Here is a 23,274-nt window from a genome sequence, read left to right on the forward strand (position 1 = left end):
TATCCAGGGAACACTGTGCTTCCTTGTGCGAAGATTCAGGCATAAAGAGGAACGTGTTTTCCTTAAAAAACAGTTGTCAAATAGGCAGGCAGGTCCTGGCTTGGCTGCTAGTGCTGGCAGTAGGAATAGCCAGATCAGCTCACATTAAATGACAATAAATATGGATATTCATTTTCAGTTTCCAGAGGTGTCCCCAGATGCTGAGACTCCAAGCTGCTGGGGATGGCTCTGTGCATGGGGAGAGGGGGCATTTCTATTCCCAGGTCCTACTGCGCTGAAAAAACCCAGGAAAAATACAAAATTTCATATTCCCACAAAATAAACATTGCAACAAGGGTAAGGACTCAGTAAATCCTAAAGGGAATCCTTTCCCATCCCTATCTGGGTGTGTGTCTTTACCCAGGGTTATTTCCAGTGTCCTAAAGGGTAAGTGTTCACCTTAATCTTGGAAAAGCTATTTCACTGTCTGGTGGATCTCACAGCATGAAGTTGTTCCTTATTGCCAAGTGTAAATAACACTTTCCAAATCTTCATCCCTGCTGTGAGAATGTCTCTGGTTTCCCTCACCTCCCAGATCAGCACTGGCTGCTCATATTGCACATCCCTGAGAGTGGTGGGATTTATTCTTAGCTAGGGCACAGTTTGCCATCCCAGTAAAAAGTCGCCTTTGAGTATAAAAGATAAGTGAAAGCAAGACTGAGAGAGAAAAAAAATTCAAAGGAACAGGAGGTTTTTCACCTAAATCCAATTTGTCGAGTTGGAAAATGCTGACCATGATAATCTATTCTAAACCTGCCATATTTAACACCTATAGCTTTCCTGTGTTACCCTGTTTTTATTTCCTGAGATACTCTAAAGCATTCTGGAATTTCCATTACTAGAATAAAACCAGCAAACTTGATAGAACTTCTTACGATCTTCATAAAAGAAGAACTACACAGAGCAGACAGAGTTAGTAGTGACCAAACCCTCCCTAACTGTGGGAAATTCTATATTTGAAAGGATAGCTCTGAGAAATCAGTGCCGTCACACCAATATCTGAAAAAAATACATAACAGATTGAAAGTGAAGTTTCAAATTAGACAGGATTGGATGAGCTGTGACTGGACTGTTTTGATCATGAGGAGGTACAGGATTTCGGAAGCACAGATGTGCAACTGGTCACTGAAATGTGCAAATTTTGCCCAAGAGAGACTACAAAAAAACTACAAGGGCGGCAAATTCATCTTCAAAAAGTGTTTGATCATGTCTCAAGAGGTTAATTTTCTCATACTTCTTTCAAAGAGAATAGGGGACATGAATCAACCAATACAACTTAATCCCACACCCCAGGATTGAATGGAAATCCAAATTAGAAACCCCAGATCATGACCCAGGCTGAAAACTGAAAATACCCGTGCTCATCTCCTGATGTGTCAAACACACAGCAAAACGTATTAATATGGCCTTGTGCTGTAACAAAACCAAGCAAGGCTTAACAACATCTCCCACCTTCTGCAGGAACCTGAACGCAGCTCCTGCCTGGGGGGAGGTAAGAGCAGGACAACACGCTCTATTTGTTGGGGTGTCACAATTCACAGTGACACTGGGGAGCCACGTCTGTCCAAGCCACCAGCCTGTCGAGCTGATATGTGCCGACTTTCACAGGCAGCTGAACCCGCCGTGGAAAAGAAGAGGAAAGCACAAAGCAAAAAATTCCCACCTCTCTGACTGGACGCCGTTCTTTAGGGAGCCAACGTAAGCTTTCTTCTTTTCTACAGGCATCACATCCACAAAGCCGCCTCTTTCATCCGAAATGACCCCTGCGTGCACTGCAGTTTTGCAGATACTGGAGCTCTGAAAAATATTCAGTATTTTGATTTACACACTGTCTGTATTTTATATACGAAGATTTGTCAATTCCATAAACACCAAGAGAAGCAGGGAACAGAAAAAGAAATGGTTATGAAACAACTTTATCCCTCTTTTGGACATACAAGGGACGAGATCTTGCAGGTGTGTCATAATGCCTGGGTGAAAGAAAATCCACAACCACCACAGAGGACAAGCAAACAGTGTTTCCATCATTCTGAGGTGGAGCTGCACCTGTGAGATCATCATAGAATCATGGAATGGTTCGGGTCAGAAAGGACCTTAAAGCTCATCCACTTCCACCCCCACCCTGAGCAGGGACAACTTCCACCATCCCAGGTTGCTCCTAGCCCCATTCAACCTGGCCTTGGACACTTCCAGAGATCCAGGGGCAGCCACAGCTTCTCTGAGTAACCTGTGCCAGGGCCTCCAGACCCTCACAGGGAAGGATTTCTTCCCAATATCCAGTCTAAACCCACACTTCTTCATCTTATCCAGGGCCAAGACTGAATTAAGGACAACTTCCCAGCCAGTGCCTCTTGGGACTGCACCAGAGAAACCTCTAAGGTGAAACTCTGTGCTAGTGACCTCAGCAAACGTTATTCACACCACTGCTTGGAAAGGAAATGCTTCTCCTGAATTAAGGTAAATGACCACAATTATGTGAGAGAGTTCACATCCCTCTTTCTAGGAAGGACAGAAGGGCTGCACCCACTGAGTTTGCACCATTGTAGTTTTTGGACGTGCATTACCCCCTAAGACAGCACCAAGTGTGGAGGGAGATTAATGCTTCTGGAAAGACTAAAGTTTCTCTCTTGCACGTACCAGAAGACCTCTAGTAGAGCTGGAGGAACACAAAACAGTAGCAACTGATGACTAAGCCCCCAAAGCATCCAGGAAAAGGGAGCAAAAGCAGAGAAGGCTGAGGGATAGAGTAAACTTGGCCACCAGTTCTCTGCAGGGTTTACATACAGCAAGCTGGAAGAACAGAAAGGAAAAGCCAGCTTTGCAGAAGGAACTGTTGCAGGTGAAAATCCCAACCCCAGAAATGCTCTGACTGCTAAAAATCCAAGTACCGCGAAACCAGTTCCAAGTGCAACTGTTCCCATTGCATATGTACAGCATGGCCCATGCTGCTGCCTTCTCACAACCATATATGGCAGCTTTGCCTTGCACCCTATATATTTATCACTTTGGATGGCCTATCTCTTGGCAGCTCTCTGAGTTTTGAGTGCCAGTTTGGTGTTTTGCTTCTATATATGGTCAAGGGAGCAAGGGAATGCTGTGTTTGGAAGATATGCAGTGAATTCGCCCAAATATGCGGTGGGAAATCTGTAAATCTAAAACTGCCTCATAAAATTAAACTGTCCTGGATCAATTTGCAACACTCTCCACTGGGAGACATCCTAAACAATGTTCTTTTCAAAGCATTCCTGTTATGTTTTTTTCCAGGACTTGCTGTTCCGCCGCTTACTCAAAGCTTTGACCAACAGACTTTTTATTGCCTTACCCAAACCTCCTCTTATCACTCTGTTGGATTACAGCCCTCTCATGTCCCAGGCCGGGCTGTGCTTTGATGAATTGATTGCAGAGCTTTTAGAAGGTGAGGTATTACAAGAATAAGGCCTTCCCTTTCAAGTTCAGGGGTACAGCACTATGGACAATACAAGAGCTCTCCATGGTGAAGCCCCTGGGGATGCTCTGAGACCAATTCCTGATTAAAAGAGCTCCAGGGCACACACCATAAAATGACAATACACTTGAGAATAGGTCATTAACAATATTCTCTGACCACCCAGAATTTCCTCATTAGTGTGACTGGTTTAATCATTAAATTCATATTTCCTGAGAGCTGACTCCCAGTTTGGTTTGCTCTGGTGACAAACTCCTGCCTCCATACAGGTCATCCATCCATCCTCCTCCAAGCAATCACTGCACAACTGAGGATAAAAACCTTATCTCAAAAGTGGGGAAGTTGTTCTCTTTCCTGGCTCCACAGGGCTCCTGAGCAGGGATGGGGATGGGTTTCCCTTGCAGGATTATGTCACACCAGGAGGCAGGCAGAGTGACAAATGACAGAGTCTCATGAAACATAAAAGCTCTTTCACAACCTTCATAAAGGTCCTCGGGTGTTTCCGCAGCTCCAGCATCAAGGCCAGGTTGGACAGGGTTTGGAGCAACCTGATCTGTGGGAGGTGTCCCTGCCCGTGGCAGGGGGTGAAACTGGATGAGCTTTGAAGTCCCTTCCAACCCAAACAATTCCATGGTTCTATGACCACTCCAGAACCAGGCCTGTCCACTTTTACCATTGCATATTTCTTGCATTTTATTCATTTACCCCAAAATTCAAGTCTCCTCTATGCCCCTGTTCCACAGTCTTACTAACTTCCTCATGAACAATTCCCTTGAACTGCTTTTTACAGCACAGTGCAGACTGGAAATGGGGTTAAATGCTTCATTTTCTTTCAGATAACTTCACAGTTGGAGCAGAAGTCCTCCCAAGGGCCATGAAGGTGCCACACCAGACAGGAAGTTGGCTTCTCAAATCCCTCTCACAAGACCAGCACTTGTCACAGGCAGCTCATTGCCTGCTTTAATCATTCCTCAGCAGTGGCCTTGGGTTAATTCCCAGCACAGCCCTTGCTCCCTGGGAAAAGCCTTTCCCCAAATTCTCCCTGTGTGGTGTGGCTGTTTCTCTTCTCGACTTCCCATTCTGAGCATTCCCAGCATCACCACCTCTCCCTTTGCAGCACCATTCAGAGTCACCTCAAACTCTTTATCCCAGCTGGTTTCACCCGCTTTGCCACCAACCTCAACACTTTCCTAGCACCTCCACATCACCCTGTTAGCACAACAGTCCAAAAAAAGGTTAACCAAACCCCCTAGGAAGTGGCCAAATACTTTTTTATCATTATTACTTTTTGCTTTTTTCCCAAGCCACCATCCATGGCCCCGTTGATGAAACAATACCCAGGAGGGTCAGTAGGAAATGTGTTCATTAAAGGACACTAATCCTTTTGCGTCAGTGCAATGCCAGCCTGGGGTGCTGCTCCTCACCTAATACCCTTGTAATCACAGGCCCTGTTCGGGGGTGATCTGAGGGAGGTTTGTCCTCTGTAGGAAAGAGAAAACTATTTCCCATTTCCTGCAGGTGGGAGCATGCAGGAGGCAGGGACTGCGGGGAGGCAGCTGCTCCATGGATTTGCCTGTGAGCTAGTCCAGGATAACCTGTTTGTGCAGCTCTACCTTCAAAAAAATTGGTCCTGAGCAAAATAAAAAATAGTGGGTTTCTTTTCAAAATTGCTTTCAAAATTGCTTCCCCAAATTACTGTATGATTCCTGCAGGATGGGTTTTCTCAGCAGTCTGCAAAGCTCCAGGGTGACCCAAAGCTGGGGGTCCACAATCTGCTGACTGCTTCCCCTAGGCTTTCAAAAGCCACGATCCTACAGGCTCCAGGGCAGCCAGAGAGCTGGCATTTCTGAACACAGTTCCCAATGGAAAAAAGAAAATGAGGGAAAAAACCCAAAATAACCAGGCACCCACAAATGGAAAAACATTGAGACCCAGTTTTTAGAGGCCTAATATTAAGAGATTTCAAGAAAATGACTCTGCCCAGTTTTAGCATCAAGCCTCTGCTCATCCCCATGAGCAGAGCTCAGAAAAACAAACCCATAAAACCAGCTCACACACTTTCTTTCCACTTCTCTGAGCTCTGTCCTGACTGCTGAGAAATTCTGTTAATCTCCCAGAAACCAGAGAGTAGAGGGAGGCCTTTTTTTGCCAACTCTATAGTGTGATGGTATGGAATAAAAGCCCTTTGGTGCTCACCTGTAAATCCTAAAATGCTTTACAAAGGTAAACAAGTGCAACCATGATTTCACAGCCAGAGCTCACAAGGCTTGGGGAGGTTAAGGGACATGCCCAAATCTCTAGGAATGAGTCAGTGCTGGAGAGTAGAAGGGCTCCCCAAACAAATACTGACCATAAGTCAAGGAGTTGTGATGTTACATGTCCAAGTCCTTCAGAACAAATCAGAGATGGAGAGCAACTCCCCAAGCCAGTTGACCCCACCTATTACCCCCAGATGCCCATCCCCACATGGAATAACCACAAGAGGGTTTGAATTTCTCCCCTAAACCCCAGTGTGACCCCAGCTCTGGGGCAGGACTGTCACGATATGCAGGGAAACGTCGGTACTCACATCCGCGTAAACGTTGGTGCCAAACACCGGTGCCCAGTACGACGGCTCGTCCTTACAGTGGGCCGGGCAATAAATCCTAGAAAACAATGTATTCAGATTTATTCCCCAGATCAGGGCTGGACAGGAAGGCGAGCTGCATTCCTGGGAGATTTCAAGTGCCTGCATCTGGTCTGCAGGTGGCAACAGTGAATTTGATTATTCGCTCCCCTCAGATGACATTTGGTGGTTGCTGCAGAACTGCAAAAAGAGGGATTTGGACCAGTAGAAGAGGGATTGGTCTTTATGGCTCTTTCAAGGTGGAGTATCTGTATTTTTGCTCAATTCTGTGCACATAGATCTCTGCATGTGTTTGTGCCCCCGTGCCCTGTCACTTACTCCTGCACAGTTTCCAGAGCAAACTTCTTCCATGTTTTAAGGTGGAAAGGAAAACCACATCCAAACCCCACTAAATCCAGAAGCAAAAAGACAAAGAATGTGCAGTTGCACACTCACACGTGAGGGTGTACTGGCACAGGATTGTGTAGCCTGGCTGATACATTACTGAAGCCATCCAAAAACATAATGTGCACTTTCTACTGTGATGCCAAGAAAAACATGACGGCAGGAGGAAAGACGCCATCCCCAACCCCCTCCTCCAGTTCAACCAGTAAGATCAGCTCTTCTCCCACCAGCCCTTAAATTCAGGGCTCTCAGCCCCTCTGTTAAGCTGCCCCTCCTTAGGACAGAGGGTTTAAACCAAGCAGGTTTGCGTTACCTTGGGCAGTGGCTCGCTGGCTTTTTGAAGTGGCACAGCTCAGCTACTGTGGTGTAACAATCCAGAGTCTGTGCTGCCAAGATAAAAGTGGGAAGGCAAATTATTAGACCCAAAAGCTCAGGCTGCTGCAGAAAACACAAGTCAGAGCCACACAATGCATTTGGTGAGACCCATGTCCAGCTGAGAGCACCAAGAGCAAAGCTGCTCCAGCAGCAGGATCCCAGGACAGGGTTGGCCAGCTCTCCAGCAGCAACCCTACAACCACACTACAACCTGGCCTTAAAAAAGGTCACAGCTTTCAAAAGAGATAAGCAGCTGATCCACAACACGTGGTTTTGTTACAGCTCCAGATGTGGAGCCTGATTATCCTGACGCCTACAGCTCCCCCTGAAAGGGGCTCAAGTAGATCCAATCAAAGGGATGACTCTGCGTGGGAGGAATTTTTCATAGATATTGAGAAAGTGGGAATTGTTTAAAAAGTAGAACAGTGTTTATTTATACCCTCATCAGAAGTGTGTGACTCACTGTTAAAAACTAATTTCACGTGTATTGTGGTTTTCATTACATTACTGCACTAGGATATTAGCCACTATTTTTTTTCTAGTTTTTGTAAGTGCTGACACTTGACTGAGGCTTTCACACATGGATGGCTCAAATTCCATCCCCTCACTATGAGCAGCTGAAGTCTGGACCCCACCATGATCCATCAGCAGGAGATGCTTCTGGAATTGGCCCATTATCACCTATTTCTCTATTTTCCTCTCAGATTCCCACAGGAAAATGAGGTGGGTGGTGGTGGAATTGCCCGTGGTGGGTGGACAGTCACTCTAAGGTTCTAGATCACCCTACACCACCAAGCCAGGGTTTGGTTGTGGTACAGAACCATTGGACACAACCTCTTAAAATGAAAAAGAGCCCTGAAAGGAATGAGGTTTGCAAGTACCCCATAAAACTCCAGCAACAATATTTTCTCCCCTCAACGTTTAAAACTTACTTGTGACTTTGGAAACCATGAATGCATTTGAAGGTTTGCTCTTCCTGTAAAACAAGCCAAAAAAAAATTATTAAAAAAACAAGCAGAGTAGAATTACTTGGATCACTGTATCTACAGAAGAGCAACAAAGATGACTGAACATCTGCTTGTATTTAAAGCAAATACCAACAGTTTTTGGTGAAGGCAGTACCTGAACGACTCCACACCGTTCCTGGTGGACTTCACAAAAGCGGGTGTCCTTCCTTTCCTCGTGATATCCACCAGCCCTCCTTTATTGTCCAGGATTCCATAATGGATTGCAGCACGACATATGCTGGAAGACTGACAAGAGATAAATAAATGGTGTGTGAAATAAATCAAACAAATCTCGTTCATGGAGCTGCCCAGCTGCTACGTGAAAAATGGAGAAGAAATGAAACCACCACCAAAGCACCATGTGGAAAATAAGCTGAGTACACTCCTTTGGAATCTGGTTGTTAAATCTTCCTCTCCCAACACGGCCTGATTCTTTTATTACTATTATTTTAAGCTCTGCCTGGTTGAATGGCAAGCTTTTTTTTAAATAACAAAACCATACATCTAAACACAATTTAGAGGAAAAGCAGCATTGGAAGTGAGAGACCAGTCTGAAATATTTCCAGTTCTCGACAAAATATTCAAACCCAAAATATTTCTGCTGATGCCACTTGGAGGGGAATGGTGTCTGCAATCATAGAAGTTGCAGGGCAAAGACACATCATGGGTGATGCAGTCACGCACCAACAGTTGGAATAGGGAAACAAAACCTGATTTTACCCAAAGAAACCCTTTTATCCTCAAACTTCCTTCACCCCAAAAGTAGTGTTGATGGGAAAATGGTGCCGTGCTTTATTTATCAATTATCTTACTAATTTAATATCAAGCAAATCAGCCCAAAATGTTATTTCATTACAACATTTAACAGTGGTTTTTTATATAAAGTTTCTGTTCAGACAACAGCTGCCCACATGAACAAAGAGATCTTTGTAGGAGCTGCCATCCCTCACTTTCCATGGGTGTCCACATTAAGGACAATTCCTGATAAAATCACGTCTGGAAGCACTTTGCCTTCCCAGAGTCCTTCCCTTTTTTCAACACCAAGATGAGGAAAATACAGATAATCTTTATTAGCAGTGTTTTACAGCACCACAACCGGAGAATATGAAAAGCCAAATTACACCAGAATGGCTGGCATTTCCCATTTCTGTCATTACCACTGACTCCCACAAATTACATCCACGAGCTATTAAAAGGTACTTACACTCTCGTAATAAAATGTTCCAAAGATCTTTCCCTTACTGTACAAGCAGCCAGCTGGGCACAAATACCTGGTAAAGATATGTATCTTTGAGGGTGGCGAAAAACAATTCAAGAAAAACAGAACTTTGACTCTATTTCATGTAATAGTCATTCCATTCATTTCATGTAACTCTGCCATTTTAAAAACAAGATTGCAAAATAGCTACTTTTTAAAACAGTTGCTCCACCCTCCTTAAGAGCCCGACCAATATTTAGATTCCGTGGATTTGGTTTTTCTCCAAGTGATAAACTGTCCTGTCCTTTGCAGAAACCTTAACCAGAAGTTCTTGACTGGCTGGGAGGGGACAAGCCATGAATTATTGGTCTGGCTTGGACAGCAGTGAAATACATTAAAAAAAGCTCAAAAAATGACTCTGCCAAAATTTATTAAATTATTTTGGACACCTGAAACTGTGGGTCATCGTGGCTGAATAAAATCAACCAAACCACCTTATTGCCAAGCTTGGCTGAAGGCTTGCATTAAGAGAATTTTGGGGGACTTTTTGGTTAGGTTTTGGGGGTTTTCTTAAAGAGATCTACCTAGACAGTCTCAAAAAATACACAGTACAGCCTGTTCTGAGTTTGCAAGAACTGAGTAATATTTAGATTACTTTTTCCCTCAGCACTCCAGAAAACATCAACAAAACCCTACCTGTTGCATGTTGAGCCTCTGCACTTGTCTCTCATCTTGGTTTCACAGGTAATGACTTGTGCTGGAGAGAAAAAAAAAATCAAATAAATACATTTTCTAAAAAGGAAATTGCTCAGCCTTCTTCCGAGCTGCAGAGATGAGCAACCTCCACACATCTTTCCTGGAGGTCTTTGGTGCAGCACGATAAAATCTGATTTTATCCAGCCTGGAGCAGTTGGTGCCTCTTTAGCCCTTCACCTGAGACAGGTGTCCTTGGAATATTAGCAAGGGAGATGCAGCTGACAGCTGAAGGCTTTGATTTATAGCCTGAGGTCTGCAGTCAGAACTCTCATTCTCCTTTTAATTACAGACTCTCCAGATGCTGGCAGATAAACTTGAAAAGGACCCGCTGGCTTGCCCCACCTTGTTTTCTCAAAAAATGTCTTTTAATTAACAGCAGTTGGAAAACAACGAAGGAAGTACCAGCAGCTCCATAAATAACTCCAGAAATATTCCCAAGCAAGAAATAAAGAGGAAAGAAACTATAAACCCCAGAAAAGTTGTGAAGGGGGTAAAGTGCTGAGTGTAGAGTGTTTTAAATGGGAAATAAAAGCATTATTTCGTAATTTTGCTGCTGATCGAGGGGACCTTTGGTACATTGATATTTTATTGAGATAAGGAGGACGTGGACTGCTGGAGTCAGTCAGAGGATGATACAGAGATGCTCTGAGAGCTGGAGCCCCTCTGCCCTGGAGCCAGGCTGGGAGAGCTGAGGGTGCTCACCTGGAGAGGAGAAGGCTCCAGGGAGAGCTCCGAGCCCCTTCCAGGGCCTAAAGGGCTCCAGGAGAGCTGGAGAGGGACTGGGGACAAGGGATGGAGGGACAGGACACCGGGAATGGCTTCCCAGTGCCAGAGGGCAGGGATGGATGGGATATTGGGAATAAATTCTTCCCTATGAGGGTGGGCAGGCCCTGGCACAGGGTGCCCAGAGAAGCTGTGGCTGCCCCTGGATCCCTGGAAGTGTCCAAGGCCAGGCTGGACAGGGCTTGGAGCAACCTGGGACAGTGGAAGTTGTTCCTGCCCAAGGCAGGGGTGGGATGGGATGATCTTTAATGTCCCTTCCAAACCAAACCATTCTGGTATTCTGTGACATTACTTTAACAAACAAGTAACTGTTGCAGATTGCTGTGCAGAAGGCACAAGCAGCTTTTGAGAGCTTTGCTCACCACTTCTGGCAGCTTTCTGCACAATTAGCAGTGAATTTTCATGCAGATCACCTCCCCCTCTACTCAGTTATATTTCCCCAGAGCCTCCTCATTGTTTTCCACACCTTTGCCCAGAAAGGTGCTTCAAAACTCACAGGAGCTGAAAAAGAGAAAGGCTGTGTCTTACTCATGTAGGATTCTGGGATGATTTTCTTGGGCTTGGTGGATTTGCTGAGCTTGTTTTCCGGAGGGCGGAACCGCACCGGCTTCTGCTCTGCCACCTGCGAAATCTCCACCTCGTTGGTCTCATCTGTCTCAGCAATGATGGGATCTTCATAACGGTGATCTTGGTAAAAGAGGGGATTAAAAATAATTACAGCATGCTCACATTGATGGGGAAGTTAGGTTCATGTTTTGTGGGAATGATTTAGTTGGACAAGGATCTGCTTTTCAACAGCTGGAAGTTTAAAAATACCCACTGGATGCAGCACAGGGCTATTGCCAGGACACTCCTCTCCTGCTCCTCTGTACATGAAGCAGCTTTTACAGGATCTTACAATAAAGATTTGCAGGGATCCCCACTAATTAGTGAAAAAAAGCGCTGATATTCCTTCCTCTGTTTCCCACTGAGCTCTTCCCTTTGGAAGAAAACACAAATTTTCTGAAGGGCTCCTATTCCATCAGGGCATCATCCCCTTCCTTCTCCCTGCTGCAGCCCTCCTGCACCCTGGGGTCCTCCCTCAAACCCCACAAGATAAAAAATGAGAAATGCAGCGTTGCAGCAAAATAAGCCTCTGCTTTGGGCAAGTCTCCAGGGAATCTCCCTGTTTTCAAAGAGCCCAGTTCTCTGGGGAGCAAAACACTTGGGAGGAGAGAAATGACCCCAGGAGATCCCAGATGCTGGGGGTAGCATTGCTGCACTGGAGGGCTCACCTTAATAATACATTTTACTCTATCGACCTCTCTTCCAAAAAAACTTCACAGGTCAGGAAAAACCCTTCAGGATCCCCCTCCTCTCCTCCAAGGGACACGGATCACTACATTCATTTTGCAGCCATGCAAACCAATGTGGGGAGGGAGGCAAAGGCTCCATTCCCAGCCCCTGAAGGAGCAGGGCAGGCAGCCAAGCTCTGCCCACCCACGATGTCTCTGGTAAGCCCTGGAGAACATTCCCTTCCCAAACAAACCCCTCGAGGACAGGATCGCTCCTGCCCGCAGCCTGCCAGCGCTCAAAACCCCCTGGAGTTCCTGTGCCAAACCCATGGAAGCTCAGAGCTGCTTCTCCCCATCCAAGCCCTCTGTTTGCATGAGGAAAACGTGCTGAATCTGAGCTCCAGATTTGCTGCAGCTCAGAGGTTCTTGCTTTCACTGACTGACGATCTCCCACGTGTCCCCATGTCGGAATATTGAGGATGGGTAATTAAAAGGGGCAGAAAGCTGCGGCTGGTTCTAATTAGAAGCTTCCACAAGTTTTCTCCAGCCTTGTCCCCCACCCCAGAGGTGTCCCAAGCCCCCACCAGATACCTTTGTAGCAGAGGTTGTTCTGGCAGCTCCCCCCGTAGCTCGGCGGGCACTCGGAGCAGGGACGGCCGGTCTTGTACGGAGCTTCTCCGATCCAGTTGCCCCTGGGAGCACAGGAGAAACAAGCACCCATCAGACACCCAAATACCCAACCAAGCCCCCAAAACCAGAAATATCATCCTGGCTCAGAGCACCTAAATAAATACTAAGCCACCAGCCTTGCAGGAAAGATGTTCCTCCTTGTTTCACCTCTAAAATGACATTTAAAGAAATTGCGTGCCGTGTCACTTTTATATTAAGTTCCAATATAAACACCGGGATCTTATGTGAACAGAAATAAATCAATGGATTACTGCATTTTGCTGAAGGAAGTCCCCAGAACAAAAGCCCGTTTTGGCACTCTGTCCTGCAAATTTTAGGGGATAAGGAGGTTGAAGGAGCCAGAGTTAAGCCGTGGATATAAACTCCTGGGTTATGCTCCTTCAGCTGCCTCCACCTATAAGGCTACATGAGGACAATGTGCACCGATGCCAGAGAGAAAAGATTAACCAGGAACTGCACAAATAGAGTATTTTTCCATCCAGCAGCCCTGAACGGATGACATGCAAGTCGCCCAGCCTGCTGTGGGGGCTCTGTGGGAGATGGTGTTATCCCTCATGAGGAGCTGGTTGTTAAATCCCACCAAACCATGAGCAAAGTGTGCTCATCTGACGTGGGGAGAGGGGCTTAGAGAACCCACCCAGGGAGCTCTGGACATGACAGCTCCAGCCCCACACTTCTTTTTCCTTTGCATTTTTCTGCACTGTGATCCCCCGAAGTCAGATGCTCCCCAAGCCACTCCTTTTGCATAGAGCAATTTCCCTATTCCATTTTGTTTTGAAGTTTTAAATTGCCAAGGGCTCGGAGTGAGAATGTTTCTCCTATTAGCCATTAAACCAGCAAATATTAACTGCCACTGCCAGGTAGTAAACTTCTCCTGGATGTAGTAGGCAAGAAATATGATTTTCATTTTGAAATTTAATCAAACCGTGGAGCTAGTGAAATCTTGACTGCTGCAGTTATTTCAGGGTTTTTTTGGCATTCACCACCACCCCATCCCTTCCCACCCTCTGACAGCAGAGAGCAAGCCTTGCTCAGCAGCACATGCCAGCTCCATCCTGGCCATCTCCTGCTCCTCCTTTCCCTTCCCGTGGCAGGAACATCAAAGCTCCAGTCTGGCCCCAGCCTCTCATTCAGTTTTCCAGGCAACGCTCAGTAGCTTTGAACCAGCCCTGTGCTGCTGTCTAAAGAAAAAATTTAAAGCCACAACCACCAGTCTAGACTGCCTGAAATCTCTTCCCCAGATCCTGAGCTAGTTAAGCAAGCTGCCAGTTTTGGGAGAGCTGGAGAGAGCCCAGCTGCTCTGCCTTACTTGGGGGAGTAGTTGCAGACCAGGTAGACAGCATTCTCCCAGATCTCTCCCCACACATTCATCTGCTTGCAGACGTTCACAGCACAGCCAATCTTGTTGGTCGTGGCCCAGACTATCTGTAAGGGAAATGCAGATATTGAAAATAAGCAAATTACCGCAGTCTAGACATGGGGGGATGTGGGGGGTATGGGTACAAACCCCTTTACCTGGGTGTAATGCGTGCACATGGCACCTGTGCACCTGTCTGGGCACCACGGGTTGCACTCGTGAGGATATGGGAATGTGTAATCCTTCACTTCATCATACCAAGACTGGACATGGAACGCTGGAGATCGATACCTGAGGGAGAAAAGGCAGTTGGAATCAGGATGTTCCAGTAGAAGTTTTCAAATTAAAAAAAAAAAAAAACAAACAAAAAACCAGTTTTTTCAAATGTTAAAGATGAAGGTTTAAGATTCGATATTGGGAAGGAATTGTTCCCTGGGAGGGTGGGGAGGCCCTGGCACAGGGTGCTCAGAGAAGCTGTGGTGCCCCTGGATCCCTGGAAGTGTCCAAGGCCAGGCTGGATGGGGCTAGGAGCACCCTGGGGTAGTGGAAGTTGTGCCTGCCCATGGCAGGGTAGCTGGAACTGGATGAGTTTTGAGGTCCCTTCCAACCCAAACTGTTGTGTGTTTCTACAATTTTTTTCCCTCAGATTCACAGACCTGACTCTATTATTTATAGGTTTGACACAATCCTCAAATGCTGCTGACCTGAAATGCCCTCTCACTTTTCCACACAACTACAAAATAACTTCTAGTTTGGCGGAAAGTTGTGTTTTGAAAGTAAACAGAAGTTAGGCTTTGCCAAACATCTTAAACCAAAAGCCATCGTGTACCTATTTTACCACGGGGCAATTTGCTAAATCTGGAAGTTCACTCACAGCCAACACTGTAAGACCTTTGAAAGTGAGTGGGCTTTTCCTCACTCACATCCCACCAGGAGTTGGTGTGGAGTAGCTGGTGCACTGCACTCCTATCCTACCTTTTTTGGCAGCAATTTCCCCCTATGCCAAGCCCCCCATGCCCTTTGTGTAATCTCTGCCTCAGGTTCCACGGTCTGTGGCAGTTCTGATGCTGTTTGTGCTGTGTTTGGGGAGCACAAATGGTGTCCAAACCACCTGCAGAAACTCATACACATTTTACTCACTTGGTACACAGTGAGCAAACAGAATGATCTGCAAACTGCACCAAACCCACCGCTTTTGATTGCTTTCAACAGCTCACACGAAGCGAGCTGCCAGAAATCCAAATGATATCATTACCAACTGGAGCTGATCCTTTCAGCCAACTTTTCATTAAAAAACATTCATTAGAAGTATTTTAAAAACATCCATCTCATGATGTCATGACGCGAATACTTTCCGAATCCTATTTTACAGGACAGGAAATGGAGGCAATCAAGTTATGGCCTGTTCCTGAAAAAGATGAGAAATCTGATTTTTCTTTCCTCTCAGGGACCACAAAGGGAGCAAGATTGGATCTTCTTCCATCAGGAACCCATGGCCATCCTGAGCACTGGTAGGACAGCCAAGAACAGCACGATCTTTTGACTTTGTTTCCAAGGAATTAACCATTCTACTTTCCAATCATTAGCTAATTCTGCCAACAAAAATGGGCCCAATTTTTATATCAGGCTAATTTCACACCAGCAAATTTCCTTTGCTTTCCACCAAGTTCTGTCTGATTAACTACAAACACAACTGCACTTCCACCCAGGAAATGGGCAAAAAACACTCAGGGCTCCTGAGCAAGGACAAAATGTTTGCTGTGTAAAGCAGGTTTAACCTATAACAAGCTTATAAACAGGGCTTAACAATAAACAAATTTCACTTTGAGATGGAGAGGAAAATCCATTTGGAAGCCTTAATGTCAGCTTTCCTAACTGGGTTAATGATTCTAGTTTAAAACTTGTCTTAGGAATTTGAAAAAAAAAAAACCCTTCAAAGCGTTTTCAGTAAAGAAAAATCAGGAGCCAGATAAATATTTATGGAAAACACAGCAAGAGATAATTAAATTCTGAACTGAATCCAGACACAAATTCTGAGCTGAATCCAGACATTGCTCCTGAGAAACTTCAGCCTTCAGCTGGTTCTCTGCACAATGCCAGAACCCGCCTTGAAACAGCAGATTTAGGAGCAAGGGTTAAGGCTTCTGTGCCTGTTCTCCTTAAGGAGGAGTGACCTTAAGCATGTTACAGAGGAGTTACTCCGAGGTCCAGATGGATGGAGGAGCCCAAATCAAAGCTGGTTTCCTGAGGAGTGTCAGTGGGAGGTGGCTGCAGGCGCTACCACCATAACCATCCCACTGAAGCCATCACAATTAATGACCCCCAGCTCCTCTCCCATCTCCCCAGTGCTCCACCAAGCATCAGAGCAAAGCTTTCCAGCTGTCTCTAAAGGAGGACCCATAAACTGCCCTTTGCAATGATCCTGTAGCACCCCAAGTCTTACCTGCCCCAGTGAACCGCCAGGTTCTGCCCAATTGACCTGATGAGGTCACTGGGCCCGTGGTCCCAGATGCACTCCTGAGCCCAAGCGTGCGCTGACCGTTCCAGCTCCTCATCCCAGGTCTTCAGGGTGTGGGGAGAGAAAAGAACAGGTCAGTTTTTCATCTCAGACTTATTAGATCGAGAGATTAAACCAACAGCAGTTAGTGGAGAAAGACTAAGGTACAGATCGCCCCCCATGTCCAGCCTGTCCTGGTGAAGCCAGCACATTTCTGCGCTAAAATCACATTTTTCAAGAAGTTCCCCTGCCATGAAAGTCCAGGGCACTAAAGGATCTATGATTTTCCCCAGGTGATGCCATGCTTCTGAGGAAATGCTTCACTCAGGTCATCATAAAACACACAAACTCACGTGGGAAGACCTCAAGAACACATCTAGACCAACCACCCTAAACCAGAAGATATTCTTGGCAGTTGTTTTTCTAATATGTTTTAAAAAAATTAAAAATTAAAACTCAAGGTTGGAGATCCCACGATCTCCAACATGACACATATTTCTGAGTCCTGCAAGCATTCTAGCAAACAGTCAGTGCTTTGATGTATTTCAGCATGATTTTTCATCCGTTGTCCTTCCTGTTGGGGTATCTCCAGGCTTTCCCATCAAGGGGAACTCCAGCAGTGGAGAGCTGTTGGAGTGGAGAGCTCCACTACCTCCACCACCACACAGCTGGAGATCTTTGGTCCAACCTTTCAATCAAGGAGTGTGGGTCTGAGGCTCCCAGTCTCACCTCCCCTTCTCCTTTCAGAATAACTGAGAGTCCACCAGCGGATCCAGTCAAATACATCAGAGGTGGCAAAGTCCCAGGGTTTTTAAGCTTTTTCCACTCTCACTGAAGCAGGCATCACGTTAGAAGTGACAAATCCCATTTCTGTTCCCACTGAGGGCAGGATGCTGGGGTGAGATCACTCCTCATCGAATATCACCCAGTTGTGAGCCAAAGGAGAGCTCCAACATGACACAAAGGCAAACAGGAAAGCAGCTCTGCTGGCTCTGCTGCCCAGGAGAGTATTTGTTCTAAAGTCCAGACTTACTGGGCCCAGCAGCCAGTGCTCTGAATTCATTGTGTAATTACTGACAGCTGCTCTATTCAGAGCAGCCTTTAGAGGATAATTCACTGGATAAAAAAAATAGTACCACACATTCCTACAAATAAAACCAAAGAGAAGAGAGGTCTTGTAATGTGCATCCAGCCCATCCACGTGCCAGCATGAGACTGTCCTCTCTGGACATTTACCATCACAACCAGCTGCTCTTTCCAAGTCCTGTCTTCTCCAGAAGAAAAGCAATTTCTGATCTCAAACATTTCAAAGGACCTGTCAGAGACTGGAGGGCTGCAGGGCATCCAGGCTCTCAAACACGTTTAAAAACCATTCTGAGTGAGTATCTGGACACAGTCTCGGGCAGTTACAGCTGGGATGAAGAAGGACTCTGCATCCCTAGATAAGACAACAGGAAAATGCAGTGTCTCCTGGACTTGGTGCGTGTCCACTATCTCAGTGAGGCAAACATGACCTCATCCCACTGAGCTCACAGCCCAGGCCTCCCAGAACAGCTTATCATGAAGCACTCTCAGCAAACCAGATTCCAGCAGCAGCCCAGAGCTGCCCCGAGCTCGCCAGCTCAGCTTTGGACTGAGCAGTGACCGAGCAAATCCATGTCAGTCTGCAAAACCCATGGACACAGCTCTGACACAGGGAGCAAAATTATTTTCCTTCCCAGCCCTCCAGCTCACTGAAAGTGAGGGGATCAGACCCACCACACATTCCCAACCCTCTCGCAGCCGTGGCGAGGCCCAGCTTTCTGTGGTGTCCCCCTTTGTGCGCCCGGCAGTGACCGGCCACAGCACAAAAGCCACAGAAACTCTCCCAAGACGCTCCGCACTCCGAGCTCCTCAGACTCCCACCCAGCTTTATTCCCTGCAGCCCCGGAGGCAGGGATGTTCCAAATCTCCTAATTTAATGCAGAGACGTCCTGAGCAAAAGGCCATTAAATGGGAATTAATGCGAGCGTACGTGTTAGATCTCCCTTTGATGCCTGCGGATAAAATAAATGAACTCGGGCAAAAGACACTCAGCAGGTAATTGGGAAGGAGCTCCATCTCTGCACGGCTTTTTGCTGCAGGAGGAGAGCAGCTCGTTCTGCAGGCATCGGATTACAAAGCCATCCCATCTAAATTAGAGCAGGTATTTGCCTCTTGCTTCTCAGACGCGAATGCAGTCAGGGGGCTGGAATTATTTCAGAGCAATAAACATAGGGGGAAAAAGAAAAGAGATTTCAGACTTTCCCAGCTACACTTGCAAGAATTCTTTATGCCAATATTCATAGCAGTATCTAGGAAGACAACAGAAGCCAGAGGGGCAACGAGCCTGTGCTCAGCTTCCTTCAGAAGCAGAGGTCGAGAGTCCTTCGGGGGTGTGTGATTCCAAGTGATTTAGCACATGGACTCTGTTTTTTCACTCCTGTGAGTTTATAATGGCCTTTCAAAGTGGAGTGTACAGTGCATATGTAAAATAGATACATATGTACAATACATATATTGTACCACAACTTGTAGGTTCAGATTTAATGATGCATCCCACAAGGAGTCTGCTCACTCAGCCTAACAAGTTCGCAAACCTAAAGCCAGACACCTGAATTGCAGTGATCGGGTTACTCGCTCATTTTCCTCCCCAGCTCAGACTTTCTGCAGTACTGGCAGCTTCCTTTTTAAAGTGGCATCAAACTCCAGGACTGACATGTCCTGGCAGAGGCTTGGAGATGCTTTTTGCTAACTCCCACAGAAACACCATGCCATCCCGACAGGGAGAGCCACCACCCTACCGTTGAGAGGAAGGATGCATACCTTATACATGAAAACAAACTGTTTTCCTTCCAGCAATCTGCACTGAGAATAATTTTGCTTTATCCAGCTGTCTCTGAGGCTGCCACAAGAGGAAAGATTTCTGCCTTTCATCACTGCTGAAAGCATCTGACTAAGCCATCTTAAAAGGTCACCATGCCTTAGGATCTATTATGTCCTTTTTCCTCTGGGTCCGTTATGTCCTTTTTGCTCTGGGACTATTAACAAGGAGTTTGTTTTGGCCTTGGCACCCATCCACCTTTTAAACAGTCCAAATGCACACTAGATGTGTCGACCATGGAGCTGGTGGAGGGGTTAAGGTAATTTTGAACTGGCCCAGTTTTGTCAGGAAGTTGTGGCCTGCTCACTCATTTTCCATTAGCAGTGAATACCTGTGCCAGCTTTCAATTAATTACACAAACCCAGAAGCTAAACTGTTTCTTTCTTCATTTTTCAGTCCACTCTGCCTTTATCCCATGTGTATATAATAATTCTTTTGATCTCCAGATAAGTCATAGGACTCACTGTGTTCTTGCTTTCTTACTAACAGTGTCCAAAACCTGAAGTTCATCCAGTAGCAGTTAAATATGTCCCTTTCCTAGAATATATTAGCCCCCATTTCCATTTTAGACCACTTAAATACGTCAGACATGGAGCTGGGAGAGAGGATTTTCACAAGGGAGCATTTGGAGGTTGATGGGCAAGAACAAGCTCTACTTGCTCATCCACAAATTATCCCTGCACGTCTCCAGTGACGCTCTACTCCGGCACCAAAGGGAAAGAGGAAAGTTTATCTATGGTTCTAAAGACAGACCATCCTCTTAAACGAGTCCAAATGAGAAATGTCCTCTGCAGGACAAAGGATTAAAGAGAAATTCCTGTTCAGCATATACATGGCATTTCCAAGTCATACTGTGTAAACACCAGCACATGAAAGGCTGATTATAGCCCTTCCAAGCAGCACCATCTCATACTCAGCTCCTTTCTTCAGAGCACATAAGGCCCTTTCATTTGCCCTCAATCACCCATGAAAACCACTAGAAAAGCTCCCTGAGCAAAGGCAAACACAGAAGTGCAGCCGTGCCGCGAGCGCAAACAGCGGCCGGGCCGTGGACACTCGGCAGCGGCTGCTCTGCCAGCCCCACGGCCAACCAAAACACCTTGGGCTTGCTCATGCTTTGTGTTTACCCTCTGGAAATCAATCAAGTTGCCTCTTCTGGCAGCACTTCCCTGCAGGATAACGTGAGAGCCGCTGAGAAAGGGATACAATCCCCGGTTCTTAGAAAGGCACGGGATTTCTGGCATAGGAGGGACCAAAATCCAGCTGGTGTGGACTGACTGAGGGACAGCTGTCCTTCCTCACCGCTCCCTGCCCTCCCTTCTCTTTCCCTTCTCCCTGAAGTCACAAAAGGCAGGATTTTCCATTTGCAGCCCTCACTTCAGCACAGCTGGCAAACAATTTTATATTACATTTAAGTGTACTTTTCTTTTACCCTTTTAAACACGGTCTTAGCAAATCATCCATCATTTGATCCGTCAGCAGGAGCACACAGTTGAAGTCAGACTAGTTTTGGTCAGAACTATATTTGCACACCGGGAAAAGGCACACAAAAAGTAATTATTTGCCTACATCATTTTGTGGCCCTGTTAATATTTTGATGGCATGGCAAAAATAGCTCAAAGTAGGGTCTCTGGCATCAGGTGAGAAAAAACTATTCATGTGAATTGTGGATGGCAAAGGCATATTTCTCACTCGAACTTTTAAGTTCTCCCACTGAAGTGGGAGAATACATTGACCAAGCTTTTATTTTGGTTTCCTGAACTACAAAACCCAACAGCACTGGCCTGTCCACCCAGGAACTCCCAAAGCCTTTCCAGCTATTTCCAGTGATTGAAATGCTTTGCAGATGGAGCCACATTCCTCAGGCCCTGTCTCCCTGTGGTCCTGGGCAGATTCTCAGTAGCCTTGTGGAGGGTTGGCTCACATTGCTAAGCTCAGGTGATCAGTGTGTGACCCAGGGCAGGTGCCACCTCCAGCATTGGGTGGCTGCTGATGGCAACCCAAAAACCACCAGAAGATTCCCTGAGCAGCCAGTGGTGTCCCCACAATAGCCTGAAAGCTTTCACAGGGAGAGCAGGGGTTAAACACTGGGGAAAATTTGCTGCTTTTATGCCATGAAGGTAATGGAAGAACCTGCTGAGGCAGGCTGGGGAATTGCCATCACTGGAGCCGCATCCAGGGCTGGGCCAGACGCTCCTCTGTGAATAATGGAACCAGCTCTGGAACTATGCAGAGGATGGACTTGATGACCCATCAGCAGCCCTTTCCAACCAAAACAGGCCACTGATCTAAAGCATCCTTCACTCTGGAATGAAAGGCTTCAGGAAACCTCTTGAGAAAAACTTATTTCAGAGGAAACTCGCTCCTCTCACACCACAAGGAAAACTGAAGTACAGTTAGGAAAAAAAGAAGCAATAAAGCAATGTATCAGGCTCTAGACTCACCATGTACTCCATGTTAGAGGCCACTGGATACACCTGACCTCTCAATTTATTGTGGAGCATCAGTATCTCCTGTCTGTCTGAGAATAAAATGGCTCTCTTGGATCTGGAGTGACCTTCCCCATGCTGGTATTTACTCAGGATGCTCTCCAGGTGACTCGAGTTGGGCAAGATAAAGCTCTCAGCTGTCTTTGTCAGCAGCAGCACACATCCAAGAGGAATGATCCAAGGCAGGCCAGGATTCATGGCGCCTCCTCGACAGCCAGCAGAAGCAGAGATGAAGACGATGGTGGGTTTTCTTGCAGGGACTCCTGTGGCTCAGTGCAAGTCTGGAATTTGGGGAGAAACAGGCAGTCAGAGCAGTGCCAGAGGCACTCTCAGTGCATTTGTCCCCCAACAACGTGGTCCCACAGCCCAGATTTGTGCTTGGAAAAGACTGGTGCTTACAATTATCGCTCACCCCAATGACAGGAAGACCTGAACAACACCACGAGTGATGGGGACTCACTTTATTACACCTGGGAGTTCCACTGATGCTAGGTTGGGAGGGAACACTTCCCAGGCACGCAGGAGGATATTTTCTGCACCCCTTGCATCCCTGGTGGAGCTGCCACCCTGCAATGCCCAGCTGCCACCCTGCAATGCCCAGCAGCTCCGAGTAACCCCAGCTCCATCCCTTCACAGGCAGGGGGACACTTGAAGTGATCCCCGCAGAGAGCAGCTCCTAAAGCCGTGAACGTTTATGAAGAAAAGGGGAAGTGAAATCCCCAGCGAGCCGGATGAGGAGGTCAGGCAGCAGCAAGAGCAGCTGCCGGGCTCTGTGAGAGCGGCTGTTTATGGGAAATGTCCCCGTAGGGCCGAGCAGCCCCGATCCCCGCTGGCAGTGACGCACCGGGGCTCTCGCTGACGCTCCCCGGCGGGCGGGAGCGCTGCCAGGGCTGTGAGTTATGGAGCAGCAGGAGCAGCCGCCCTCCCCCGGCCAGATTAGGTGTTCCCAGACACTCGGATGCCGTCAGCACCCAGAGAGGGTCTCGGTTTGGTCGTGGAACAGCTTCGTTTAATCCCTGTCCCTCGCTCCATGGTGCTCCTGCTCCACCTGTCATTCCCAAGCACTTCCACCCCCCCTCCGTGCTCCAATTGATCCATCTAGCGATCCTCCCTTGGCTGGTTTTATTTGGATCAGGAGCTATTCACAGGAGACAAGATGTGCTGCTGCAGGGCTGTGCAGCACACAGCGCTCCTCAGTGGGATCCAAGAGCCACTGGAGCAGCATCAATCCATCGGGGCAAGCATCTGTACAGACAGTGCAAGCACAGGATCTCCCTCCTTAGGGCTAATTTTTGGAAGGAAGTTTCCCCATCCCTGTCTCCAACACGAGGTGAGGATCTGTGTTTGACAGCACTGTTGAAAGCCACGCTGAAAGCATTCCTACACAGAGGCAGGAAACAAACCCCAGATTAGCAGGAATTATTCGAGAAGTTTCATCCAATGACACGGGAC

The 23,274-nt window shown here is 46.8% G+C and overlaps 1 protein-coding gene across 2 annotated transcripts in view; it reads right to left on the reverse strand.

The window, feature by feature from the left end:
* CRISPLD2 (cysteine rich secretory protein LCCL domain containing 2) overlaps positions 1-23,274 on the reverse strand; it is a 30,752-nt gene that overhangs the window by 3,632 nt on the left and 3,846 nt on the right. For both annotated transcript variants that reach the window (XM_042027099.1, XM_042027100.1), the window contains 13 exons: positions 21,778-22,103; positions 16,378-16,496; positions 14,093-14,225; positions 13,887-14,002; positions 12,479-12,579; positions 11,142-11,300; positions 9,771-9,831; positions 9,081-9,147; positions 7,992-8,122; positions 7,802-7,845; positions 6,808-6,880; positions 6,054-6,129; positions 1,703-1,836 (listed from right to left, as the gene is read on the reverse strand). In XM_042027099.1, coding sequence (XP_041883033.1) covers positions 1,703-1,836; positions 6,054-6,129; positions 6,808-6,880; positions 7,802-7,845; positions 7,992-8,122; positions 9,081-9,147; positions 9,771-9,831; positions 11,142-11,300; positions 12,479-12,579; positions 13,887-14,002; positions 14,093-14,225; positions 16,378-16,496; positions 21,778-22,020 — 1,457 coding nt within the window. In that variant the 5' untranslated portion in view covers positions 22,021-22,103. The remainder of the gene's footprint in view (positions 1-1,702; positions 1,837-6,053; positions 6,130-6,807; positions 6,881-7,801; positions 7,846-7,991; positions 8,123-9,080; positions 9,148-9,770; positions 9,832-11,141; positions 11,301-12,478; positions 12,580-13,886; positions 14,003-14,092; positions 14,226-16,377; positions 16,497-21,777; positions 22,104-23,274) is intronic.

The sequence above is a fragment of the Corvus kubaryi genome, unplaced genomic scaffold (assembly GCF_017639235.1).
Source record: "Corvus kubaryi isolate FWS band 111438036 unplaced genomic scaffold, C.kubaryi_AGA036_p1.0 37300, whole genome shotgun sequence".
Taxonomy (NCBI): domain Eukaryota; kingdom Metazoa; phylum Chordata; class Aves; order Passeriformes; family Corvidae; genus Corvus; species Corvus kubaryi.